The sequence below is a fragment of the Nerophis lumbriciformis genome, linkage group LG04 (genome assembly GCF_033978685.3).
Source record: "Nerophis lumbriciformis linkage group LG04, RoL_Nlum_v2.1, whole genome shotgun sequence".
Taxonomy (NCBI): Eukaryota; Metazoa; Chordata; class Actinopteri; order Syngnathiformes; family Syngnathidae; genus Nerophis; species Nerophis lumbriciformis.
Genome location: NC_084551.2, coordinates 19,940,639 through 19,966,450, shown reverse-complemented (window position 1 = coordinate 19,966,450; position 25,812 = coordinate 19,940,639). Strand labels below are relative to the sequence as shown.

Below are 25,812 nucleotides of genomic sequence, written 5' to 3'. Positions count from 1 at the left end.
GCACAAACTATTTACAGTGAGACTGCAAATATGACATTTAGGCGTGAGTACAAAACAATTTATTGACCATCTTTCATTATTTGCCAACAAAACACAAAATATATTCTCACATTAAAAAAAAACTTCCCGCATGTAACTGCCAGATAATGCCATAAACTTGTGAGTAGTGGCAACACTTTGCACGCAGGCCACTCTTCATTATTATTTTCCAAGATTGTGATATGCCTGTTAAATAACATAGTTTCATTATATAATGTTATGTCACATAAATATCAATCTATATTACAGTTTACACAATAATAACACAGCTTTTGATGAAAACACATTTGTCCTGTTCCTGTGACCATGGGCCAAAAGCTCTTTACACCGCAGTCCTGAAGTCCCACAATTAAACGGTTTTATATGCGTGTCAAAGACAAGCTCTCTTTTCCAAGGTGAAAAACTCAAAGGGTTCCTTAAGGGCGCTGTAGAAAGAGTTATACAAAGAAAGTTCCTGTACAAAGTCCGAGAAGTGCTGTAGTACTTGTTGAAAAGTCTCAGAAATGCATCATCGCACGTCTGACGAGTCCTAAAAAAAATAAATGCCCAGGTGCTGCATGGTTGTTAACTTCTGATGGCCGTCTTCCTGTCTCTGTCTTTGTTCTGGAAGAGAGAAAACAACTTGACTTAAAGACGGAGGGACTTAAACGTCAATCGTTCCACACTTTTATACATATCACCTTCATTTAAAACTTTCCGATGATAGGTGGCGTTCTTTTTTTAATAAACATATTGAAAACAGCTTTCAGGTATTTTGTACGTTGATTTTACTATTTGCACGTGCAAACAAAAGTTAACGAATGTATCCCCTTTCATATACCAGCTTATTGATTAAAAGAAGCTAAACATTTTGAAAAAAGAAAAAAAAAATCAAATATGAATAATATGATGAAAAGACGACACACTACATAGCAATAATAAGTAAAGTGGTAATATTGATTCATAGAGGCACATGGAGAGAAAGTAGATGATCAATTTCACATTTCTGATAGTCAGTGGTTATACAGGTATCTGGCAGCAGTTTTGAATTTTGATTAACTAATATTCACAAATGTTTTTATTAAAATGTTTTTTTTTCCCCTTTAGTTACCTGTCCCCTCTCATAGCTGGTTACGGTATTACGTTTTAGTTCATTACGAACATGCGTACAATTACAATATTGTACATCACATATTTCCAGTTTCTCATTGCAACTTGTCCGAAAAGGAGTAGGAAGAAGCAGAATTTATTTCATCCGATCCCTCCTCCGTTTCAAAACACATTTGTTATGTTCACTTCCTGTGCTCAATATGTAACACAAAAAAACAATTTAAAAATAGTTAAATAAATCACGAATGAAAAATATTTAAAACAAATACTGTATGGCCGTGATTGGAAACATTCCTAACTTGTCCAAATCGTCTTGATTTAATTTGTGTCAAATTGGTTTTGATTGATTGATAGAGACTTTTATTAGTAGGTTGCACAGTGAAGTACATATCCCGTACAATTGACCACTAAATGGTAACACCCGAATAAGTTTTTCAACTTGTTTAAGTCGTTTTTTATTCTTTGACTAATTTTTTGTCAGGGGGAAAAATGTTGTTGATGAAAACTACAGCAGGGTAGGGATGTGTATGGCCCCATTCCTGGGTGGATCTTGCATGAGAGGAATGTAGGTGGTTAATCATTTTTATAAGGCCTGCATTGTCTGCTGAAAATGATGGAAAGTGCCACTCTACATAGCAACTGACGCTGTGGTCAAAGTTGAGATTGCGACACAACACATTTTAAAATATTAAACGCTTTACTGCCATCTGGTGGCTAAAGTAGATAGTGACCCCCCCCCCCCCCCCTCCCCCAATTCGTCATGTTTCATGTGTCAGGTGAACCGCGACAAAAGGGGCCATATGAATCCCCTTCCTACTGTATATGACGCATATTAGTCATAAATTAATTAACACTGCTACTACATTGGTGAGAAACATTTGCCAGGTTACATTTATTTTTGTATTTCATAGCTCATTTTCATAGGGCAGTAGTATAGAATGAGGTGAAGCGTATTTGTAAAATATCAGTGTCACCACTATATTATTAGTTTTGACTGACCCCGAGAAGGACAAGCAACAGAAAATAGATGGATGGATGGATGGACTGCCTTGTCCCCTTCCCTACCCATTTAAGATTTGTATAGGTAATTGCAGTAGCAAGATAGGCTTTCAAAGTTGGGTATTCTTTTGTTCTTTTTGACTGCTTCCTGGCCTGACCTATAGTGTAACGGTATGCCATAATCATTGTCACGGTTTTCTTAAGTACAGTAAGGGAAGAAAAAACAAAAAACTAAACCGCTTAGCTTAACTGATTTTAAAATGAAATATACAAAACTACAAACTTTCCAACAAATACAAATCTCAAATAAAAGATGTAAAAATATATAGAGTATACCGAACATATTGGTGGGTGTGGAGTGGCACTCTCATACTTCCCTGAACCTCATTTCAATGTGCCTCAGAACCAAACCAAAGGTTTCGTACTGTTACACCCCAAATGCTTTAAAGGGAGTGAACGCAACACTTCTACTTCTGCATTGTTGTATAAGCCTAACAACCAAAGTGGCCCTCAAAGGGATCCTCTAATGCTGAAAACATTGGCACTTATTTCATAGTCCTGGATCTAAAATTGATGTGTACAGGTATAACATGTAGAATTCTCCCCCAAATAGTCACAGTAGTGATTTTAGGCTCGTTTTCTAACAAGTTTCAGCACTTTTCGGAATGCCCAAAATGTCGAAGATTGGAGGCAGTTTAATATTGCTAAATGTGTGTTTTGGTAGCGTCTTTATCCTGAATAATGTTATTTTCATGCGGAATTTGATGGAATGATCAAATATGGCTGTCAGAAGCATTGTTGCAGGCTGCAGCAATACAACCAAAGAAGGGGTCAGCCTGCATACATTTCCGAATGATGGAAATATGAGGAGAGTATGGACCTCTCCAGTCAAATTGTCTTGCATAAAATGGGACGAACCAAGCGAGAGGGGTGTAATTTGCGATGATTTCGACTTTGAAGAAAGATGGTTTTGGTCGGTTTGGATGGAAAACAATGTAAAAGACTCAAGCCAAATGCGATCCTGAAAATCAGGAGCACCCTCGGGGCAGAAAAACAAAATAGAAATGCAAGCAAACCAGTTGCTCAAAAACAAGAGAAAAAATACGTAAACTGCTATTTTTTTTTATGGATGGATGGATGAATCTTTATATTAATTGCACAAGTACAACAACATTTTGTTTTCAGCACAAACTCGCTCAAGATTAGACAAACAAATATTGTGCAGGGTTACAGAACAGAAACACTGATTGGTTGCCACTACGGCGCCCCGTAGAAGTTGGGAAAAGGTATAAAGGTAGATGCTGGGGGAGGATGATTAAAAAAAAAAAAGTTAATCTCAGACTGGGCTCCTGAGGGCCCCCAGTCTGGAGTGAGACAAAAAATAAAAATTCATGTTTTCTTCAAGACGCTTGAGGAAATGCTGAAAGAACATGAGTCTATGGAAAAAGAGATGGAAGAGCAGGGAACTGCAAAAATGTTTTGCTAATAATCTTAACCATATCCGTTTTGAAGTATAAACACAAAAACATGCAATTAGGTGATAGAAATAACAGTTTTACATGCCATTATCAACACTGTCTATGCAGAGAAATGGGCTCAAGTACTGTAGATGGCATCACACTAAGAGGGAGCAGAATTTTGAGGAATAATTGTTCCAACTACAGTTAGATACTGTATCTCCCAATTACTCTAAAACTAACTGAAATTAGTTTTAGAGATTATTTTTCATGAGCAAAAAATACATAAAGAAAACGTGTTCATGAATTTTTTGTCATCTGGACACAATAGGGCCTTTTAATATATGAAAATATATGAAAAAAACGCTGGTGGTCCAAGGGAATACTACAGGTTCACAGGTTTTGTGCTGACAACGCTCACCACTTTATTGGATAATTGTAGTCAAATCGTAAAAAGTTAGACAAGAATCACAAAACCATCATTGCTTGTTAAAATTTGATGTCAGTCTTCCGAATGGCATCGTTATAACCTCCGCGTAACGGTTCACAGATGTGGATCTTTTCAGCTTCAAAGTGAAAGTTATGGATGACAATATGTGATGTAAAAAAAAAAGCACGCACTTATTGCGGCATGAACTCTTAGAAAAGGTAGCAGAGGATATTTCATCTTAATTTCATGTGATTGCAGTCTGACATCATGAGCTGGCATTTGACACGCGAGTATTTATCTGTGGTATCAGAGCAGTGCACTCTTGATTTCCTGGCTGCCGGATGGTTTCTCTATCTGGCCAGGAAAATAAGCTCACTTTTTCCCTCCCGCTCCCACCCCCAACTTTGCTTGGCTACCATTAAACTTTCAAGTAGCGCTCGAGGGATTTCATCCAACGGACTACTGAGTGATATGCAACACATCATCCCCACTTGGTTTATTGTTTTTTCAAGGCCAATGTTTCATAGATCAACTCACAGCTGACAAAAGATATGCAGCCTTTCACAAACAAGAGAACTAATACCCTTTAGTTTTGCCAGAGAAAACACAGATCTCATTTAATGTGTCTGTAAATGTATTAGTAAGTAGAAAGGTTAAAATGATTGCCTCAGGTGAGGTCATCAATGAATCAGAGCTCTTTCTTCCCCCCCTCGTCTGTCCTCTCGTGAATTTCGTGCCGTCTTGCTTCCCTCTCATCAGACCAACACCTGTTCCACATTTCCTCCTAGACCGTGCACAAGGTGTAGGTGTTTGACAGACATCAACAAAAGGTGGGTAGGTGTTTGGAAGGATATCAGGCCGGAATGAGGGGGTGAGATCATTGGACTCTGGGCAGGAACTACTGTAGTCCTCCCACAGACTGAGGTGAGAGGAAGGAGACAATCTTTTATCCAGGCTACTATTAGACTGATATTATCTGGCTGATGCTTTGTTTACATGTGGATAACACACACTGCGGAATAAAGGAGTTTCTGGACTACATGGATCAGCAGCAAAGACTGTAGTGTTCTAAATGGAGTTCTGCCACTAAAGACTGTGGCTTTGTTACGCAATCAAGCATCAGCCAAGTTGAACCATAAGAGAATTTCATAATATTACTGTGATTAATGTGTTAAAGACATTTTAAACTATGTGATGTTGTTTAAAACCCTAGTGAGTAATCGTAGTAGTAGTACCACTCGAACAAAAATCAACCATTGACTTTACTGAGTGTTTTTCTGTCAATTTTGGTAAACACAAATTAAGTTATTGTTGGATCAACTAAATATTTTAATGTTTAACGTCATTTCACATGGTGGAATCCTCCAAGAATATTTGAAAATGTCATTTATAAGACTTGCTAAGAGTTTTTGTTGCTCTGCTATTTTTTACTGTTTATGGAGAAGATAATTTTCCAGAGCACACACTAGCATTGAGCATCATTTAGATTTGAATGATTCCTTGTTTTGATTACGGTCCATAACGATTATTGATTTAGATTCTTTAATAAGCAAGGTCATCATAAAGATTTGGTTTAAAAGAGGGCGCTAACCACAATTCTTTTATTGACAAAATATCCCATTTAATAACTAAACAAAAATGTCCACTTTAAAAATAAATGGTGGTGGGTGGCTATTTTTTCTTTGTTATTCGGCGCATTTACGGTGTTATTTATTTTGGTCGGGCATCAAAATTAGCAATCTAAATTTAAAAAAATGTTGAACGATTCCGGGAGAATTGAAATGTTATCCCCGGTTCCCATCGATGCTCGATGGCCAAGCCTCGTGCACACATGCCCACACTCTAACACACACACGCACGCACACACACACATTTTTATATGTTATAAATATTTGAACGTGCTGCAACTATTATATACGGACCTCTCTCTGCTATCCCCACGTAACACGCACATGCATGCAGGTATTGAAAAATTACCTGGAAATGAATTGAAAAATAAACACCAAAAAAACCCACAATAGTTTTTGTTGCTCTTTTTTGCATTACGATATGTTTTTTTAAAGTCAATCTTCAGATTTTTTTTACACAGCAATTTTCTTTTTTTATTGTGACAGGTTTTTAAATTTCTGGTTTTTTAGATGAACTTCTCTGGCAGCACGGTGGAACAGGGGTTATTGCACGTGCCTCACAATACGAAGGTTCTCGCTGTCGATCGACATTAGGGGTTCAAATAGTGATTCCTATTTGAATTTTAAAAAATCAATAAATTAAAAAAAAAAAAAACCTGTAAAATGGAAAATAGAATATAAAAACCTGTAAGCCTTAAAAAACAACAATAACTGTGTAAAATAAGTAAAGATTGGCATTTAAAAACATAATATAACAAAAATATACAAACACTTTTAGTTTTTTACATGGTCTTAATGTGTCATGTCTGTATTATCATGTTTTGTTTTAAGTCATGTTTTGTTTAGTTTCTGTCTTTTCACTCCCTTGTCTGGTCACCATAGCAACCATTAGTTTTCACATGTCACGTCACGCACCTGTTTCACGTCTTGAGTCACGCACCTGTTTTCGTTAATCATGTCTGCAGTATTTAAGTTCAGTGTTTTTCAGTTTGTTTTTCTGACGACCTCGCACCCCATACCACTCCACATTTATGCTCCGTCCATTGTTTCATGTCCATGTTCACGCTGCTCCTTTTTTGTCCAAGCCAAGTAAGTTTTTGTTCCATGTTTATAATCTTTTTGTTTTTCATAGTTTATTCTCCGCCACTGTGCGTGCTTTTCATTTGTACTTTTTGCTATAGTCTTTTGTTTTTCATAGTTTATTCTCCGCCACTGTGCGCGCTTTCATTTATTCCTTTTTTTTTGATAAATATAAATAAATCATGTACCTTCATTCCCGTCTCGCCCGTGCCAACTTCCCGTTGCATCCAGGAAAAGCAAACTCCCAAGATCAAGTCCTGACATAATGTTTGTATTTTTTTATTTTTAATCAAACATTTTACAATACTATACTGTATGATTTACCGTATTTTTCGGATAATAAGGCGCTCCGGAGTATACGTCGCACCAGCCGAAAATGCATAATAAAGAAGGAAAAAAACATATACACGTCACACTCGAGTATAAGTCGCATTTTTGGGGGAAATTTATTTGATAAAATCCAACACCAAGAATAGACATTTGAAAGGCAATTCAAAATAAATAAAGAATAGTGAACAACAGGCTGAATAAGTGTACGTTATATGACGCATAAATAACCAACTGAGAACGTGCCTGGTATGTTAACGTAACATATTATGGTAAGAGTCATTCAAATAACTATAACATATAGAACATGCTATACGTTTACCAAACAATCTGTCACTCCTGATCGCTAAAACCGATGAAATCTTCTTTCTCGTTGTCGCTCCTGGTATGCGCCGCTCCCTTTCTTTTTGCTGCTCAATCGCCGTTCTCTGCTGCATATTTCACTACGTCCAGCTTGTAATCTGCAGTATATGATTTCCTTTTCGATGCCATTTTTGTTCAGCCCTTCTCAGTTTTTATAAGTTACCGCCAATGTTGAAATGATCCATTTTAATAGCTACAGACATAGCAGCAGTTAGCATCCCATGACCCACAATGCACTTCTGCCATGACGCATAATGCACTTCTGCTATGACCCGTCCTCGCTGAATTCTTATTGGTCGACGTGTGTGTGTCGATTGCTGACATTTGCTTCGTCTCTTACGCGAATGAGATAAATAATATTATTTGATATTTTACGGTAATGTGTTAATAATTTCACACATAAATCGCTCCGGAGTATATGTCGCACCCCCGGCCAAACTATGAAAAAAACTGCGACTTACAATCCGAAAAATACGGTAATTGTTTTAGTGTCAATACTACAATGCCTTGCACACGCAAGTTGCTTCTATGTATGTAAAAGTGTACCAGACAGCTGTGATAATTTGGGCCGACTGTCAATTTTTATTCAATTTAATTTGTAATTGAGAAATATACATACATGTATCTTTTACTCTGTTCTTTCAAACCACACATGGTAACATATGAACATAAAACAGTGACATAGACTACCCTGATTCTAACTCATTCATGAATCATAGTATTATTCTTAAATTAACGTTTTGATTTAAGAATAGGGTATTCATTAAAATAATTGCCACCCGAGACTGTTACTGGTGTGTGTTTAAATTTTCCATGCACTATATTTAATTTCAAACTGCTTCATAGCGAGGTGTGCGGGTCCATTTGTAACACCAGATGAATGATCGTGCCTGATAAAGAATAATTACTTCACCTAATACCATAATGACAGTACGCCCGCAGCAGACTGTGGGAACGTTGGCACCCAAATTACAGTATATGGCCCGACAATTTGTACATTTATTCATTTAGCGCCGTCACTTGGACACATGCTGCCTCTGTGTGCATGCTGAGTGACGGTGGTACATATGTGGGTGGGGGAGGGCGGCGGTTGGGCTGGGGGGCGGGGTGTTAAAGGCCAACTGCGTAGTCAAAACAATTCCTTGAAGACTAACATTGCAGGGTCGCGCTCTCTCTCTCTCTCCAAACACACACACACACACACACACACACACACACACACACACACACACACACACACACACACACACACACACACACACACACACACAATTTCCCCATGGAGTGATTTGTCCGAGACTAATACGGTTACCTGATGACGTTTTCTTTAGATAGGATGTGATGATATTACCACATTTTATCAGGATAAAAGAAAGTTGTCCAACATTAATGCGCAGACAATAAACACTTTTTCTTATCAATGGTACAATTTTACTTTGTTATCACGTGAAACTCAATCTGTGTCCTGTGGATTTTCCATGCTCTCGCTCTATTTCCCTGCGTTAATCCATCCTGTCAAACGCAAACATCTAATTTAGCTCCTGGCGGCACGACGAGAGGAAAGACTCGGGTTGGAAAATATCTTTTCATTTGGGCACGGCTCTGTAAATCATATAAGGAGATTGGTATTTAAGCGTGAAATGAAAACGGCTCGTTTTTTTTTTTCGGTTGGAGAGTGAGAATATTTTGGAATAAATGTAAGTCAGCACCTGAAGTGTGTCATACAGAATGGGATTTTGTCCACTAGGCAGCAAATGGTGCAATAAATTACACATCACAAGTTAAGTAATACGCTAACTACGCCACTGTGTGCCATTATGTGGCTTGGACACATCAGGCGTGCACTGTGGTTTGAAAAACACAGGGTTTGTGTTAGCTGGCCTAATCCACCACGGTTTAATACGGTCCCGTAGCATAAACACTATGTTTGTTGTTTAGGGCCACAACCACGAGGAGGGCCACATTGGGCTTTGATTATGTTTTTGCTTTCATTTATTTAGAATCAAAGCGATATAACATACGACATCATAAAGTTCAGGTAAGACCAATTTTACTGTCAAGAATCAATAATAAGGTTGTTTAAATAAAATGAGGAATATGTAACACAACCTACAACCCCTCCCAAAAATGCAAAATGGCTCATTCCTTGAGGTAGCGACAAACCGCGCATGGGTACTTCACTGCTGACACAACACAGGAGCATTCAAAGCTCACCTTAATGCATTCACACACATGTGATGTTTACGTTACACTTTTGCATTGCATAAAACAGGGGAGTCCAAAGTGGGGCACAGGGGACAATTTTGGTTCGCAGTACATACTAAACATATATAATTACTAAAAATGAAAATAAAAACATTAATAAAAGTGGTATAAAAGATCAAACAAGTGTAATTTAACGAGAAAAAATGTGAACATTGACGCTAATAACACAAAGCTGACATGCAGGCTGGTATTTGATTTAGGGCTGCAACAACTAATCGATTAAATTGTATAAAATCGATTAACAAAATAGTTGGCGATTAATTTAGTCATCGATTCGTTGGAACTATTCTATGCGCATGCGCAGAGGCTTTTATATATATATATATATATATATTTTTTTTTTTTTTGGGGGGGGGGGGGTTTTTCTTTGTTTTTTTTTTTATAAACCTTTATTTATAAACTGCAACATTTACAAACATCTGAGAAACTTTATATATATATATATATTTTTTTTGGGGGGGGGTGATTTTTTTTCTTTGTTTTTTTTGTTTTATAAACCTTTATTTATAAACTGCAACATTTACAAACAGCTGAGAAACAATAATCAGAGTAAGTACAAAAACAGTACAAAACAGCGCCAGGGCGGCGCTGAGGCTACGTCTCATGAGGTGGAGGTAAGCTAGCCAACGATGTGTCATGTGCAGCTCACGTGACGACGCCGTCTCCTTTGCTGGAAACATTCGAAAAATAGCGCAGAAAAACAGTACGGATAGTTTAGCGGAGAAACATCTTGAGGTTATTGCTTCAATGGAGAAAAGTGTACCACCTATGTCGTCAAAAGTGTGGGAACACTTCACTTTAAAGACTTCAAAGAAGACCGTTTCCTGCAAAATGGCACGGAAGTACAACATTGCTTCAGGAGCACCTGAAAAGGAAACATGTTGGAGCCATGGATGAAGGGAATAACTCACAGTGCGTAACTTTTTAAGTCCATAGTGGCAACAGGCATTCATGAGTTCAGCTTTTTTGTGAGTAACTTTAACGTTATCCCTTTGTTGCAACGCGGGGCTGATAATGTGTCTCGGCACATTTGACTCCGTTTTGAGAGAGAAAACGCACGGTTACCAATTTCGAAATAAACGTAACAGACAGAAATATCTCAGGTTGGTTTCATAATGGATCAATGTAGCCGGGCCCGATAAAGCTATATAAATATATTTAGATTTGAGTGACGCTTTAGTATAACTAAACGTTATGAAGGTGCTGGAATATTTCATGCTATTATTCAGAGGCAGCCTAAAATTAATCATTTATTATTCACAACAGAAACGTGTACAATGTCTGATCCAGTTCTGATCTGATGAGTTACATTTCTGTGTTATTATTGGTGTATGCTGCATCCCCAATGTCCAGAACATTGTCCCAGTATGCTGTTTTTTTTCAATAAAATACTGGAAAGGATAGAAATGTAGATAGTCTCTTTTATCCGATTATTAATCGATTAATCAAAGTAATAATCGACAGATTAATCGATTATCAAATTAATCGTTAGTTGCAGCCCTAATTTGATTTTAAACAATCTTCATATTTATTGATTTTAATAGTGAGAAATATTAAAATGGCCCCTGCATTCTTTTTTACTTTTTAGTGGAACAAGTTTGGACTTCCCTGTCATAGCACATAACTGTGGTGCGTTCAAAGAACCTTGATTAAAATTCGAAATAGAGAATTGCTCGTTTTTAAAGACAAGGGAGGCTTAACCCCCAATAGATGCACTAATAATTATAATTATAATGTATCATTATGATAATTATCTATTGATAAAATCCTACATGAATCAAATCTTACAAAAAATGTTTCCCTTTAAAACTTGGAGACATTACAATCTGTATGCTGCATGCAAAAACAGTATGTTGTGTTTTTAAAAAAAAAAGCTAGGTTTCAACCATATTAAGTGAATTTTGCGCATACTGAGTGTGTCTATGTGGCCGGTGACATTAGGTTAAGGGCGTTGTTTTACGATAATAATAAATAAGTTATATTAAATTCTTGTTTAAGGCAACACAAAGCCTGAACACTGTGTTATAATTATTCCACAATTAAAGATGTGCACTGTGTGAGGCCATCAATGTAGCCACTAACTTTAGTAGCTTTTTTAAAACGCACAATTTCGAAAGTAGTTCCGTTCAAAGCAAATGTGTGAACGAGCTTTTCCCCCTTGAGAGCAAACGACAACAAAATGATATCTTTACTAATAGATTTTGTAAGTTATCTGACCCGACTTCATCTGTTGGTGGTAAATTGGGCTTTAACCGCTTCCATCTGTGCTGAGAACATGCAGACAGGTCCGCGTGTGACGACACAAAGTCACACTCATGCACGATCAAGGCAAACACACACACACACACACACCAGACATGGGTGTGAATAAATGTGAAAATGTCCCCTCCTGTAGCCACCTTCAATGCACCTCATTAACATCGCTTGAAATTAGACGCAAAGTGGCAACAGCGGCAGTATCAGAAAATGAGGGCAATTTACTTTTCATCTATGGCCTCGAAACGTCTACTTTCATGCGCTCAAGTGATGTCATGCTTCTTTCCACCCAAAAACAGACTATTAACCAAATGACTGTAAAAACCACAGTCATTAGTGCGCTCCTAAAAGTGCTATCCGTGCAGTTAGGCTCACATGGACGCATGCTCCATTAGATGTCTGTAAAGAAGCAAAAGTGGAGTTTTAGGCCCACAACAAAAACTGTCCAACCTGGAGGACAAATGGCAGTCTGATTATCCCACAGAGTCTGCGGCTATTTCTCTGACTTGTTTTCTCTCCCTCGCCATGCCTGTTTGCACAACTTCCTGCACGCCATTAGTTAGGACGTGTTGAAAGCGCTGTCGTGATCCAGACCTCCTTAACTGAGTAATCATATTTGAGGGTTTTTTGGGGGGGGGGGGGGTGTCTCGAAAGCAGCATTGTGCATAGCTGTCTGGCTCTCGGAGGAAAAACGAGGAGACTTGGAGCGACATGGTTTTGATCAAGTCTGTGCGCTGCTTGGTGTGTCCAATGGCTGCCTGGTTAGGAGCGTAGGAGTGTGTGTGTGGGTGTGTACGTGTACGTGTGAGAGGGTGTGAGGGCATTTTTATTAAAGCACTTTCCAGGCTTTTTTTAACATACCATCAAAGCTTAACGTCAATGTGTTTCTAATAGTGGCAGCTGAATTAAGCACTGGCTGTACAGGCCTCAGCGTAGGATAAATCATTTTCAGAACAATTAGCTCATTTGTTGCTGTGCTCTGCACCGCCAATGACTTCCAGACACAGAGCAAGTGTGTGTGTGTGTGTGTGTGTGTGTGTGTGTGTGTGTGTGTGTGTGTGTGTGTGTGTGTGTGTGTGTGTGTGCGCGCGCATACTAAACTTCAATGACGGTGTCACCAAATACACTCTCGAGCACATTTGCTGTCATTCACTCTGATTCATACGAACCGTAAGCATTCAAATGTATTCACATTGTCGCGTCACATGCCCGAACCCACAAAAAGAGATAAGTCACTTTCCAGCCGGGCTGACTTTCCAAAGAGACGCCCAAAAAGAGTCATCACATGAAGACTTTTACTGCAAATTAAAAGCGTTTAACCAATTAGGAACATGACTCGCCTTGTTATGAAATGTCAGACCTTAATAGGTTTTGGATTTAAATTGAAAACATCACAAAGAACTACTAGGATTGCTTTTTTTTTTGGCCTTTGGATTTCCAAACATAGATTCTTGGTTGAACTTTATGAAAGAAACATAATTTTGGCGGGGAAATAATTGAGGTTTTTATATTTAGATTAGTGCTGTCAAATGATTATTTTTTAATCAGATTAATCACACTTTTGAATCTGGATTCATCATGATTAATCACAGGTTATTACTTGCTTGCATAATTCAAATTAACTTAAAAATAAATAATAATAAATATATAAAGTTTGATTAAGTCTAAAAAAAATAAATAAAAAAAAATAAAAAAAATTACGGAGCCCTACGGAGCCCCTAAAGGGACATGGGGATTTATTTATTTTTAGATATGTATCTCGTGCGCACGAGAAACTAACTTGTGCTTACGCAAAAGTTTCTCGTGCGCTCGAGATGTTTTCCCGTGAGCACAAGAAACGTATCTAAAAAAATATTTTCCCCATGTCCCGAGATGTTTCTTGTGCTCACGGGAGAACATCTCGTGCGCACGAGAAACTATCTCGAGTAGGGATGTCTGATAATGGCTTTTTGCCGATATCCGATACTCCGATATTGTCCAACTTTTTAATTACCGATACCGATATTAACCGATATATACAGTCGTGGAATTAACACATTATTATGCCTAATTTGGACAACCAGGCATGGTGAAGATAAGGTACTTTTAAAAAAAAATTATAAAATAAAATAAGATTAATAAATGAAAAACATTTTCTTGAATGAAAAAGAAAGTAAAACAATATAAAAAATAGTTACATAGAAACTAGTAATAAATGAAAATTGGTCAAATTAACTGTTAAAGGTTAGTACTATTAGTGGACCAGCAGCACGCACAATCATGTGTGCTTACGGACTGTATCCCTTGCAGACTGTATTGATATACATTGATATATAATGTAAGAACCAGAATATTAATAACAGAAAGAAACAACCCCTTTGAGTGAATGAGTGTGAATGAGTGTAAATGGGGGAGGGAGTTTTTTTTGGGTTGGTGCACTAATTGTAAGTGTATCTTGTGTTTTTTATGTTGATTTAATAAAATAAAAATAATTTTTAAAAAAAACCCAAAAAACGATACCGATAATAAAAAAAACGATACCGATAATTTCCGATATTACATTTTAACGCATTTGTCGGCCGATAATATCGGCAAGCCGATATTATCGGACATCTCTAATCTCGAGCGCACGAGATACTTTTGCGTGCGCACGAGATACATATCTAAAAAAAAAAAAAACATGTCCCTTTTAGGGGCTCCGTAGGGCTCCGTAAAATGTTTTTTTTTTTGTTTGTTTTTTACTACCAGTACATGTTTGTATGTCAGAAACTGACATTTGGGCTTTATGTTTTATGTTTTTTTTTAATTGTTTTTATGTTTTATTGTTTTGTTTTTAATGTATTGTATTCTGTTTTTATATGTTTAATGGATCTTAAAGGTCTGCAATAAAGATTGATGTTTGATGATGATGATGATATTTGCTCAAAACGTAGCAACAGTGTCATCTAAAGTTTGGAGTGAAATGTGCCACAAGTCCGTGTCTCCACACTCATAACAACCAGCACCGCCTTTCAGGTGACCATCCACGGTTAAGGTAAAAGAGCATGTATGGTCAAAATAAATTGCTTGATTAATCTGTGTATATACAGTCCATGATTAATGCAATAATTTTGGTGATTAATCACAACTCACACACAGCCCTAAGTTAAATGTTTTACCAACTGTAAATACGTGAGAATCTCTCCTTAGCAAGGTTGCACAGCCGTCACATAAATATAGTTTTGACTAATATTTCATGTAAAAAAATGTTGTCGACCACAATCCATTCCAAAACAAACAATGGAAATAGAAATCACACAATTTTTGTTATTTTGAGGGAAAAAAAGTTAATGACGACTAACAGTAGGATTGTCACGCTACATTAGGCCTGGGCTGATTATCAGTAAGTCATAAACGAATTGCCAAGTTTTTGCACATTTTGTTTTCTCTGTGTCTTGCTTTCTAACAAGGTGCAGAAGGTTTTACTCTGTGCAGCGCTCTCAGCACCTGAGCGAGTTCATTCAATAGTAGAATTAAATGAAGGGAGTGAACCCACTTGTTAGTCATCCACAGTCTTTGTCTCTGTGGGGGGAGGCGGGACTGCTAGCTTCCAAACAGCGTTCGCTGGTGAGAAGCACCGCAAGGTAACACAAACTAAGAGAAAAAAGATGATTGCAGATCCAAATGTATCTGTGGAGGGAGGTGTGGCCACCGCTGCTTGCAGGAGCGAAAGTCACCGCCTCTCTCCATGGAACTGAGGAAAGAGTGCCATCAGATGGGTGGCGTGGCAGTGCTGACGGTGAGACACAGCTGAACAGGTGATTAGATCTCCCAGGTGGTACGAGTTATCTAATCATCTGTTGTCTTTAACAGTGAGCGGCCGGAAACAGGAGGGGAGAGAGGATACGGACGTGACTGAAAAGCCACGTCCTGCTGGAGAAAACTTTGATAAAATCTATGTACGTTAAAACCTGGTTAAAAACTGCACGCTTGGCTCCGGTGCTGTGTCTAACAGTGGAACTGCTAGGGAAGCAACCTCCACAGTATCGTTGTGGTAATAGATGGGCTTTAAACCCGATGAGCAAGATTAGCCTATCGACAAGAACAAAGTAGTCAAATTTACAGTGGCCAACAAAAAAAAAAAAACCTCCTAGAACACCTGATCCTGGAGAAAAAAAATGCACTTGAAAGAGGTTTTCGATATTTATTTAAGTGCATTTTTAACTAACAGTTATAGAGTCAATTGTATTTGTTATAATTTGTTTACTTAATTAAGATAATGAAAAGTTATTGACCTTCCAATTACAATGGGGGAAAAAATACCAATGTCTATTGCGTTTGAAAAGGTTACTTGCATTATTATTACTATCATATATTTTGATTACATTAGTGTTTAAATTGGTCTTAAAATAATGCTGACAACAATATAATTTTTCGTCAAAGAATAGCTGCACAGAATATTGTGCTGTAAAATGTGTTATCGGCACAAACATATGTTACATTATTTTGTATAATGCTTCAGTTTTGTACAAAAAAGTATTGATTTAACACCCCAAGGACAGGAAGTGTGCCTCGTGTCACGCAGTAGCCTTTGACTCACAATAGTACCAAGGAGAAACCAGAGCTTGAAAATCCTCCTTTGACGTTAAAGCCTCCTGTTGGGGAACACTTTGCCTTCCCGGGGAAATATGTAAAGGGACTCAGACCAGGTAAACAATGTGTGCTTGCAGCAACCGTGGCTTTTAAGATTGTTTATCGAGAATCAACCAAAGCAGAACAAATTGAGAAAGTGGTAGGTGCCAAGTGGTGTGACAGCTGCGATGAACCTCAACGACCATACAAATGAACAAAGAGTGCTCTAAGGACACCAGGTCTCCTTTTACCTTCTCAATCGTTTCCGCTCTGTAATCACCCGCTCCGACTCTGCCCTCTAGTCCACTTAAATACACCGTAGAGCCACTTTTCCGGGGAAATGAAAAGGTCTCGGATCCAACCAATCAAATTTAACCCTCCAAATGCCAAACGAGTTAGGGCTTCCATTTTTTTGTTCCGCTCCTTGAAAAAACTGCATGAGCACTAACTCCATTCTGGCAGCTACGCTTTCAATATTTTCATTGCGGGGACGCGGCTTTACTGTGGAAGCGCGGCTCAGATGCAATTATAAGGTTTTTTCAGTGGTAAATCTACCTCACTATATTATTATAGAAGGCGCTGATGCAGAAAACGTAGCTGAGTAGCTTATTTTTCTCAGCTAAAGAAGTTTACTATACTGTTAAAAACTATCAGAGGCATTATAGAGTGCACCCAGTTATATATGGATCAACTTGACAATTTACTAAGCAACACTGGTAAGTTATACTAAAGTTTTAGAACACCTCGTTTACAGCAATGAGTAAGTATGTCAAACATTTCATTGGTACTTCAAATAATAACCACCATTTTAATACTTAACATCCCTTCATGTCAATTACTATAAGGTCCACAATCATTTGGAGACCGATCGTTGTTTTAATGCTTTTGCCTTTACGGTACAGTTGTGCCTGTCATCACTCTATTTTTTAAAATATATATATTTATCAAAAAACATATTACAGTTCCTTGCTGTTCCACGTTTCATTAAGACAGGGGTGTCAAACTAATTTTAGATCGGGGGCCACATGGAGAAAAATCTACTCCCAAGTGGGCCGGACTGATAAAATTACGGCACGATAACTTAAAAATAAAGACAACTTCAGATTGTTTTCTTCGTTAAAAAAATAGAACAAGCGCATTCTGAAAATGTACAAATCATAATCTTGTTTTTTTTTTTTTTACACTTACATGTTGCGGTTAATTTGTCGTTATTTATATTTTCCGAATAAATTATGTGATAATGTTCATCGGTCAACTCATTGGTGTTCCTTTTCAATCTATCAATATAAAAAAATAATATCAAAATCAAATTACAGGATGTTATTTATGTAGTTTGATCATTTTCCTCGACTGATGTACCAACATCATGTGGTTTATTTTGTACATATGTAGCATCATCTACAAAGATACAAAGAATTGCTATTGCGACATCCAGTGGACACATTTAGAACAGCCGTTACTTTCATTTAAAAATGTCATGTTAATTTTTATACTTAGCAAACTCATACCGCGGGCCAGATAAAACCTGTTTGCTGGCCTGATCCGGTCCTCGGGCCGTACGTTTGATACTTCTGCCTTAAGTTAAAGTACCAATGATAGTCACACACACACTAGGTGTGGCGAAATTATTCTCTGCATTTGACCCATCACCCTTGATCACCCCCTGGGACGTGAGGGGAGCAGTGGGCAGCAGCGGTGGCCACGCCCGGGAATCATTTTTGATGATTTAACCCCCAATTCCAACCCTTGATGCTGGGTACCAAGCAGGGAGGTAATGGGTCCCATTTTTATAGTCTTTGGTATGACTCAGCCGGGGTTTGATCTCACAACCTACCGATCTCAGGGCGGACACTCCAACCTGAGTAGGGCTGATCATTATTCAAAAATATAGGCTCCAACACCTCACGGCCCCGAGAGAGACAAGTGGTAGAAAATGGATGGATGGATGGATCTATATTTAACCCGCGGGGGAATACTTGATCTATTAGAGTACCGAAAGGATGAAAAAGTCCTCAGGGAGTGTATAAAACATGTTTGGATTCATAATTGTTTCTACTTTTTTTGCTCAAATCTGTCAATCAACTTCATGTCAAGTTTTTAATTAATTGTAACCCTTTGACTGCAATGTGATCTAATTATGTCAGTGTTTTTATTTTTGAAAGCTTTGCATAAAATGAGTTGCTCTGCAAATCCATTTCTCCCCAGAACGAGGCAGAAGAAACTTTGCTCACGCTCTTAATCATTTGCTTTGGTTTTTGTTGCATTTTCAACGCGTCATCGCTGTCATCGACTGTTACGTCATCACGTCATCACGTACCACCCCCTTCCCCCTGCAAGCCACCACCGTATCAAATCCCTGTGAGAAACACTTGACCCAAATTGTCCCATCTAATGCCAGCAAGCAAATATGATTAAGTGTACACTTTTTCTCCAAAATGAAACCATGAAAATAGAAAATATGTGGTTATATTGTGTAATGACTTTACAATTAAAATGTGTAGTTATAATGGTAGTCAATGGGGACTTTTTGTCCCCATGATATTACACCGCTATAGAGTTTGGAATCTGACCCGTACAACAAATATAGCAATGCATAAAATGTATTTGATTACTAATCTTATGTATATTTAGGCTTGATCTTTACATCAGTACCTCAGTCCTCTAACACAGTGGTTCTCAAATGGGGGTGCGCGTACCCCTGGGGGTACTTGAAGGTATGCCAAGGGGTACGTGAGATTTTTTTTAAATATTCTAAAAAATAGCAACAATTCAAAAATCCTTTATAGATATAAATAAAAACCTTTTTTTCCCAAATAGTTCAAAAAAGACCACTACAAATGAGCAATATTTTGCACTGTTATACAATTTAATAAATCAGAAACTGATGACATAGTGCTGTATTTTACTTCTTTATCTCTTTTTTTCAACCAAAAATGCTTTGCTCTGATTAGGGGGTACTTGAATTAAAAAAAATTTCACAGGGAGTACATCACTGAAAAAACGTCGAGAACCACTGCTCTAACATGTACCATATGGACGATAACTCATGTTGTGAACATTTTTCTAAATACAAATTAATAATTGGATCAAATGGGCGTTTAAAGTGTAAAATATAAAATAAAGGCATGTGTACTATTTGTATTTAGGACTAAAGTTGATTTAGAGAGTTGAGCAAAAAAATACTATATTCTTAACTCCCTGAGAACTTTTTTCGTCCTTTTTGCTACTCTATTGGGCTAAAATTATTTCCCCGTGTATTGTTGATATCAGTAAGTATTCGAAATAAAAATATTGAAATCAAACATGAAAAAAACTTTCTTAGAACATATCATTCCATTGAAGGAACACAACCAAAGTGGCCAAAAATAGAGCAAAAGTTGACCTCAAAGGGCACAAAACCCTCCCTAAATTAGGTATTTTCACGCACAAAAATAGCTTAATTAATTTGAATGAATAAACTGAAGGTACTGTACTGTGTTGTACAGCAGATCCTCCTCATGGTCGAACCAGTTGCAGTATTTTCACAGTTTAGTGGTTGTGTTTAAGAAATGTGTGTGACTCAATAATACTGTACTGTACAGTATTATTACATTGTATGTGTATCTTATTTATGTATTATATATGTATTACAGTCCAGTATATATTCATATTTTTTATTTTTATGTCCACTATTTTGGGTCAAATGAGTGTAACGGTGAATATTTGGGTTTTATTTTATGGCTAGAGAGCTTTCATAATGTTAAACATTTAGATATTCTGAAACAGTTTGTTGTACTGCAACTATTAAAATATTGGATTTATAAACAAGAATCCCAAACCTTTCCAAATTCCATTCACTCATTGCGGTCAAGTCTGGAACCACTTAATAGTGATAAACGAGGGATGACTGTCTACACCGTTCGCAATGGATAAGAAATTATACAAGAGAAAAAAAACAACAGCTTGCGAGTGTACCTTTTTAACTTTAAATAAATAGCTGTGATGAAATAATGTAATTTTGTATTTATGAATTAAAGCTACAAGTCGAGGATAGCATTGAGTGTGCACAAACATACTAACACACATTTGCAGTAAATGAAACCATGGATATAATTAAATGATGAGTATTAAACAAGATTAATAGATTTACAGATATATCAGTTTACTTACATGTTTGTCATCTGCATAATGTATGTGTAGTCGTAATTCCTAAATGGTACTGTAATTGGTATATTTTGTCAAACCTCTTAATTAAAGCTGACATTCAACACTTCAATCACATGCTGATTTTTTATTTATTGATTAATTTCAAATCCATTGCAGTTGTGTAACAGTGTATAGTGTTAAGGCAAAATCATAAAAACATGCCACATTCCTAATACTTCTAGACTTTACTGTTGCTAGATTTACAAACACAAAAAATGATAGCAACGAATGTAAAGTTGTGGTTGTATTTATAATACCACTTAAATGTTTGGACATACTACTATAAATGAATCGCTCAACATGAAAACAGAGTCTTGTGGGCTGTTTTAACCCTAAAAGGCATTAAAATTACATTTCACACCATCTATGAAAAGTAAAATAACATTTTACATCATGAACATCCACACAGTGCTATTGTCAGAATCTGTGCACGCTATTGGATAGACCTTTCAAACAATCTTATAGACAGCCCTATCTGACATGTTTTTGAGAATTACTGATGTATACGAACATGTTAGGCGGCGCTGTTCAATGCATTGCATGTCCTGTAGGTGGCAGTAATGCACATACAGCCGGAAAAAGTGAACATTATTAAATCTGGATCTGCAAAAACAACACGGGAACAATTTTTTGGGGGGCTGCAGTCTACTTTACTGCAGAGGGCTGCTCCTGGCTAAATTTTATTTTGAGGCCCCTTCCCTCACTTTGCAAAAAAAAAAAAAAAATAATAATTTATTTACAACATATACTTTTTTTTTTTTTTTTAAATACAATTTTAATTAAATTTAATGCATGCTTGTACTACAACAAATTAATGGGAAATAAAAAGTGTTCAATAGTTTATGTTTGTAGAGCTAAATAACAAATATAACACAATAAAAACAAAGTTGCAGTATTTTATTTATTTTTTATTATCACTAACTCTAATAACTCTTACGAATGACAGAGCAGGAAGGGCCTAGGAATATATGTGCGGTATAATTTCATATTAAGCGCCCTGTCATTCATTAATTGACATTTGCATGTGCTTATTCATGCAATGCTTTGCCTCTAGGGAAGGGCGGCCCTGTCGCTAGAATGCACCTCTCATAATATTGTCAAATTTGTATTCTCCTGACATTGATTCACTATTGGTCCAGGCTGCCATGCAAACAATGTATTTTTTCCAAGATGTCAGCAAAGTAACTTTAAATACATACAGTATATACATATAAAATACACATACATCTATATATATATATATATATATATATATATATATATATATATATATATATATATATATATATATATATATATATATATATATAAATATATATATATATATATATATATTGATGTATGTATATTGATGTATATATATATATATATATATATACCAATACTGGAGTAGAGCGGAATATCCCTTAGGTCAGGAAAAAACAGGGAAACCTGTAAAACAGACCTGTAGGGATGACATAGCTTCCGTGTGTTTTTTCATGACCTAAGGAATATATATTATATATACACACAAAGGATAGATTTAATGATCGTTGTAAGCGCCTCATAGCAAACTTATTTCTGTGCATTTCAAACTTAAAAGACATTTCAGCTGCGCCTCAGCAAGAACACACTGAATGCATGTCCAGCCTACAAAAGGCTAATGGGAAACAGAATAACGTGACACAGACGTTTCAAAACCGTTTTCTACCCAGCATGCATTTTTCCAGGTCCAGCGTGCATGGGCAGCAGTGAGTTGACAGCAGCAGATAGTATTACACAGATCCTACTGACAGCTTTGACCTCCACCAGGCTAATCGATATAGGGGCGGTGGAAGAAGAGAGGCTTAGGGAAAGGCTTGTGTGGAAAGATATGAAATAGAGACGTATTTGTGAGCCGTGGGCGCGTGTGTATGAAAGGAGACAGTGGAAGGTTGAGGTCAAGGAAAGGTTTAAGGGTCTTTTTTTAACTCAAACCTGAATTAGACTGATGTTCCATTTGTTGATTGCACAGTTACTGTGTCCAGAGTGGCAACAAGTATGTATATATTTAAATACACTAACAAATGGCTTTCAATAGATTGTATAATAAGTATGTATTTGTACATTACATGACAGTATTCTGCTATTGTCAGGGTTTTATTTTCGACACTAAGCACATCCATGGTTTTAACTCATCCAAGAGGAGGAGGAGGTCTGCTGAGATTTAGGTTATCCCTCAGCTGAAGGGTCTCTGGGTTTAGACACTGAGGAGAGTATTAGCTTTCACACACTGCTGGGGCAAAAGGGGGAGTCTGCCAGATGTCAGCTCCTTACCCATAAATCCTGCTAAATGGGCAACGTCCAGGTTAGAGAGGCAAAGTTCATACGTCACCTTTCTATCACTTCCAGTGCATAATGGAAGTAAACTTGACTGGGATACGAATAGTTGCTAACAGTCTTCTCCAATATGTCTATTTCCGGTGCTGAATGAAATAAATGTAGTTTAAACCGCAACTCAACAGAGTTCCTACTAATGTGGTCAGCAGTGCGGCAGACTCGGTAGAATCAAACCCTCCAAATGGTTGTTTTACAAATGTTGTTTTTCCTTCACTACTTTAAGTCAAATCCTGAAATATTCAAACTGTAAGAGGGTACATGTGTAAAATGTAGTAAATATTACATTTTCAATACACCGTACTTGCCAGTGGTGTTAAATTAAAAATGTCTAAATTGGATCTGTTGATTCGTCTAATATAAGAAATAGTCCAAAACATGTTACATTTAAGTTTCAGCTGTTTAACAGCAACGACCACCTATTTCAACCCTTTACTTTTCACCCATCCTAGACCTCTTTAGGCTCAAACAATCCCTTTTATCCCAAATTCTACATCTACACACCACCGTGATCCTTCAAGCCACCTGCCTGATGAGATCAAACTCCCAACAGCGCAATTATACAGAGTTTTTCCTCCCCAAAAGAAAACTTTAAAGAGTTTCTGCTTTTAATACCCCCAGAGGGCCAATCAGGTTTATAGGCTCGGTCCCTGATCTCATATCAGCTTTAAATGCCCAAATGACCCTAAACCGTGACACACTTCTAAGCCACATCTTTGCATCAAAAGGCTATTTGATTATCATTTTAAGAATATTTTTGAGGGTGTTTATATTGTGAAACATAAGTTAAAGTTAAAGTACCAAAGATTGTCACACACACACACTAGGTGTGGTTAAATTTGTCCTCTGCATTTGACCCATCCCCTTGTTCACCCCCTGGGAGGTGAGGGGAGCAGTGAGCAGCAGCGGTGGCCGCACTGGGGAATCATTTTTGGTGATTTAACCCCCAATTCCAACCCTTGATGCTGAGTGCCAAGCAGGGAGGTAATGGGTCCAAGTTTTATAGTCTTTAGTATGACTCGACCTACCGATCTCAGGGCGGACACTCTAACCACAAGGCCACTGAGCAGGTCATAATAAAACATCAACATTTCCTCGTATTTTCTTGATATGCTTACCATTTTCCTCTGGTTGCTGAGGCAGAATGTGCAGATGTGCTTGGGCTGGCCTGATGGATCGGAGCCTCTGTTCGGGGAGGAGCTGACGTGGAAGAACGGTGGCGATGGGGCGTGGCAGGGCTGTCCGTCATGAAGCCCCTCGCCCAGGAGCAAAACGTTCCCCAGATGACTGATGTAGCTGCTGGCCAAGCGCAGTGTCTCGATCTTTGACAGCTTCCTAATTATGTCATTCAAAGGGAGAATTGTCATTATAATCAACAGATAACTGAGCAGAAGTACTGGATGTAATCAAGAAGCCATACCTGTCTGCAGGCTCAGTAGGAATGAGCGTGCGCAGGGCGGTAAACGCTGTGTTGACGGAATTGGTCCGATCCCTCTCGCGAGCATTGGCCGCTGTCCTCTGGCGGATTTCAGTAGGGGGGGATGAGCCTGGGACCCCGAGCCTCTCGAGCACAGCCTCCACCCCTGCACTTCCCACGCAGAGCTTCCTCTTCCTGTTCACCTTGATGTGAAAGGCAGACGGGGATGAAGACGACAGGCGGAAGGCGGCCGAGCGCTCCTCCGAACCCGATCCCTCGCTACCGTTCTCGTCATCATCCTCGGAGAGGAGAGCGATGTCACCATACAAGAAGCGGCCTGCTGGAGGCGCCGTGCGCAGCATCGCAAAGGTCATCTTTACCGAAGTTGGTCAGCCGGAGGTCAAGACTGTCGGATATCTATGACAGGTTTGTTACTATTCAATAAACTACAGTCTGCGTCAAAATATTTCTAGCTTGTGCAGTGCAACAGGTGGCCGCAGCTTCCAAAATCCTCTTTTTTCTCTTCACATCCCAAGAATCAGTTTGTCTAGGTAAATCCTTCGGAAGAGCTAGAATGGCACGCAGAAGCCTCACCAGCGGATGTGCTGTTGATTTACACCAAACAGCCTTCAAGTCAATTTTGGCCGCTTCGGTCCCGACTGCAGAAATGACTCACCGCCTGTGGCAGCAGTTTGACTTTCTCTCTCTTTGCCGCTATGCTCCACGTGTGCCTGCTGTCTGAGTGTTTCCGTCTGCCTCAGGGTTTATAGCCGGTGGGAGGGCCCGAAAACTCCCCTGCTCCTCCTTCGGAGACGCGAGGGTCCCTCGGCTGCTGTCTCGAAGTAGGCCAGAGAGACCAGAGGCATGAGGCAAACCGTCGGCGGGAGTTTGTTTTGGCAGCACACCAGTAGGTTTCAGAGGGAATCCACCCTTTAACACCAGCTGCATTACTCTCGTTTACGGACACTCGTTTCCGTCAATGAGCGGCGACACAGATTGTTCAAGTTCGCCAAACTCACATTAAAAATCATCTTCAAGCCAGCGTGACTACTTTGGAAAAACATCGCCTAAACAAACATATTTTTGTTGAGAGTTGATTGCCTGACGAAGAGACTTTATAATTAGAAGCCTCCAGTTAAGCTACATTCACACAAAGCATGTAGAGCAAGGGTGTCAAATGGAGAAAAAAATCTACTCCCAAGTGGGCCGGACTGGTAAAATCACGGCACGATAACTTAAAAATAAAGACAACTTCAGATTGTTTTCTTTGTTTAAAAATAGAACAAGCACATTCTGAAAGTGTACAAATCATAATGCTGTTGTTGTTGTTTT

At 38.1% G+C, this 25,812-nt stretch overlaps 1 protein-coding gene across 1 annotated transcript; it reads right to left on the bottom strand.

Moving 5' to 3' along the window:
- Positions 1-90: 90 nt before the first annotated feature.
- On the bottom strand, positions 91-25,185 carry LOC133592313 (basic helix-loop-helix transcription factor scleraxis). Its single transcript, XM_061944903.1, has 3 exons — positions 24,484-25,185; positions 24,182-24,398; positions 91-642 (listed from the first exon to the last, which is right to left on the bottom strand). Exons 1-3 carry the CDS (start codon positions 24,852-24,854, stop codon positions 604-606), a joined length of 627 nt encoding a protein of 208 aa, XP_061800887.1. The 5' UTR covers positions 24,855-25,185; the 3' UTR covers positions 91-603.
- Positions 25,186-25,812: the final 627 nt, after the last annotated feature.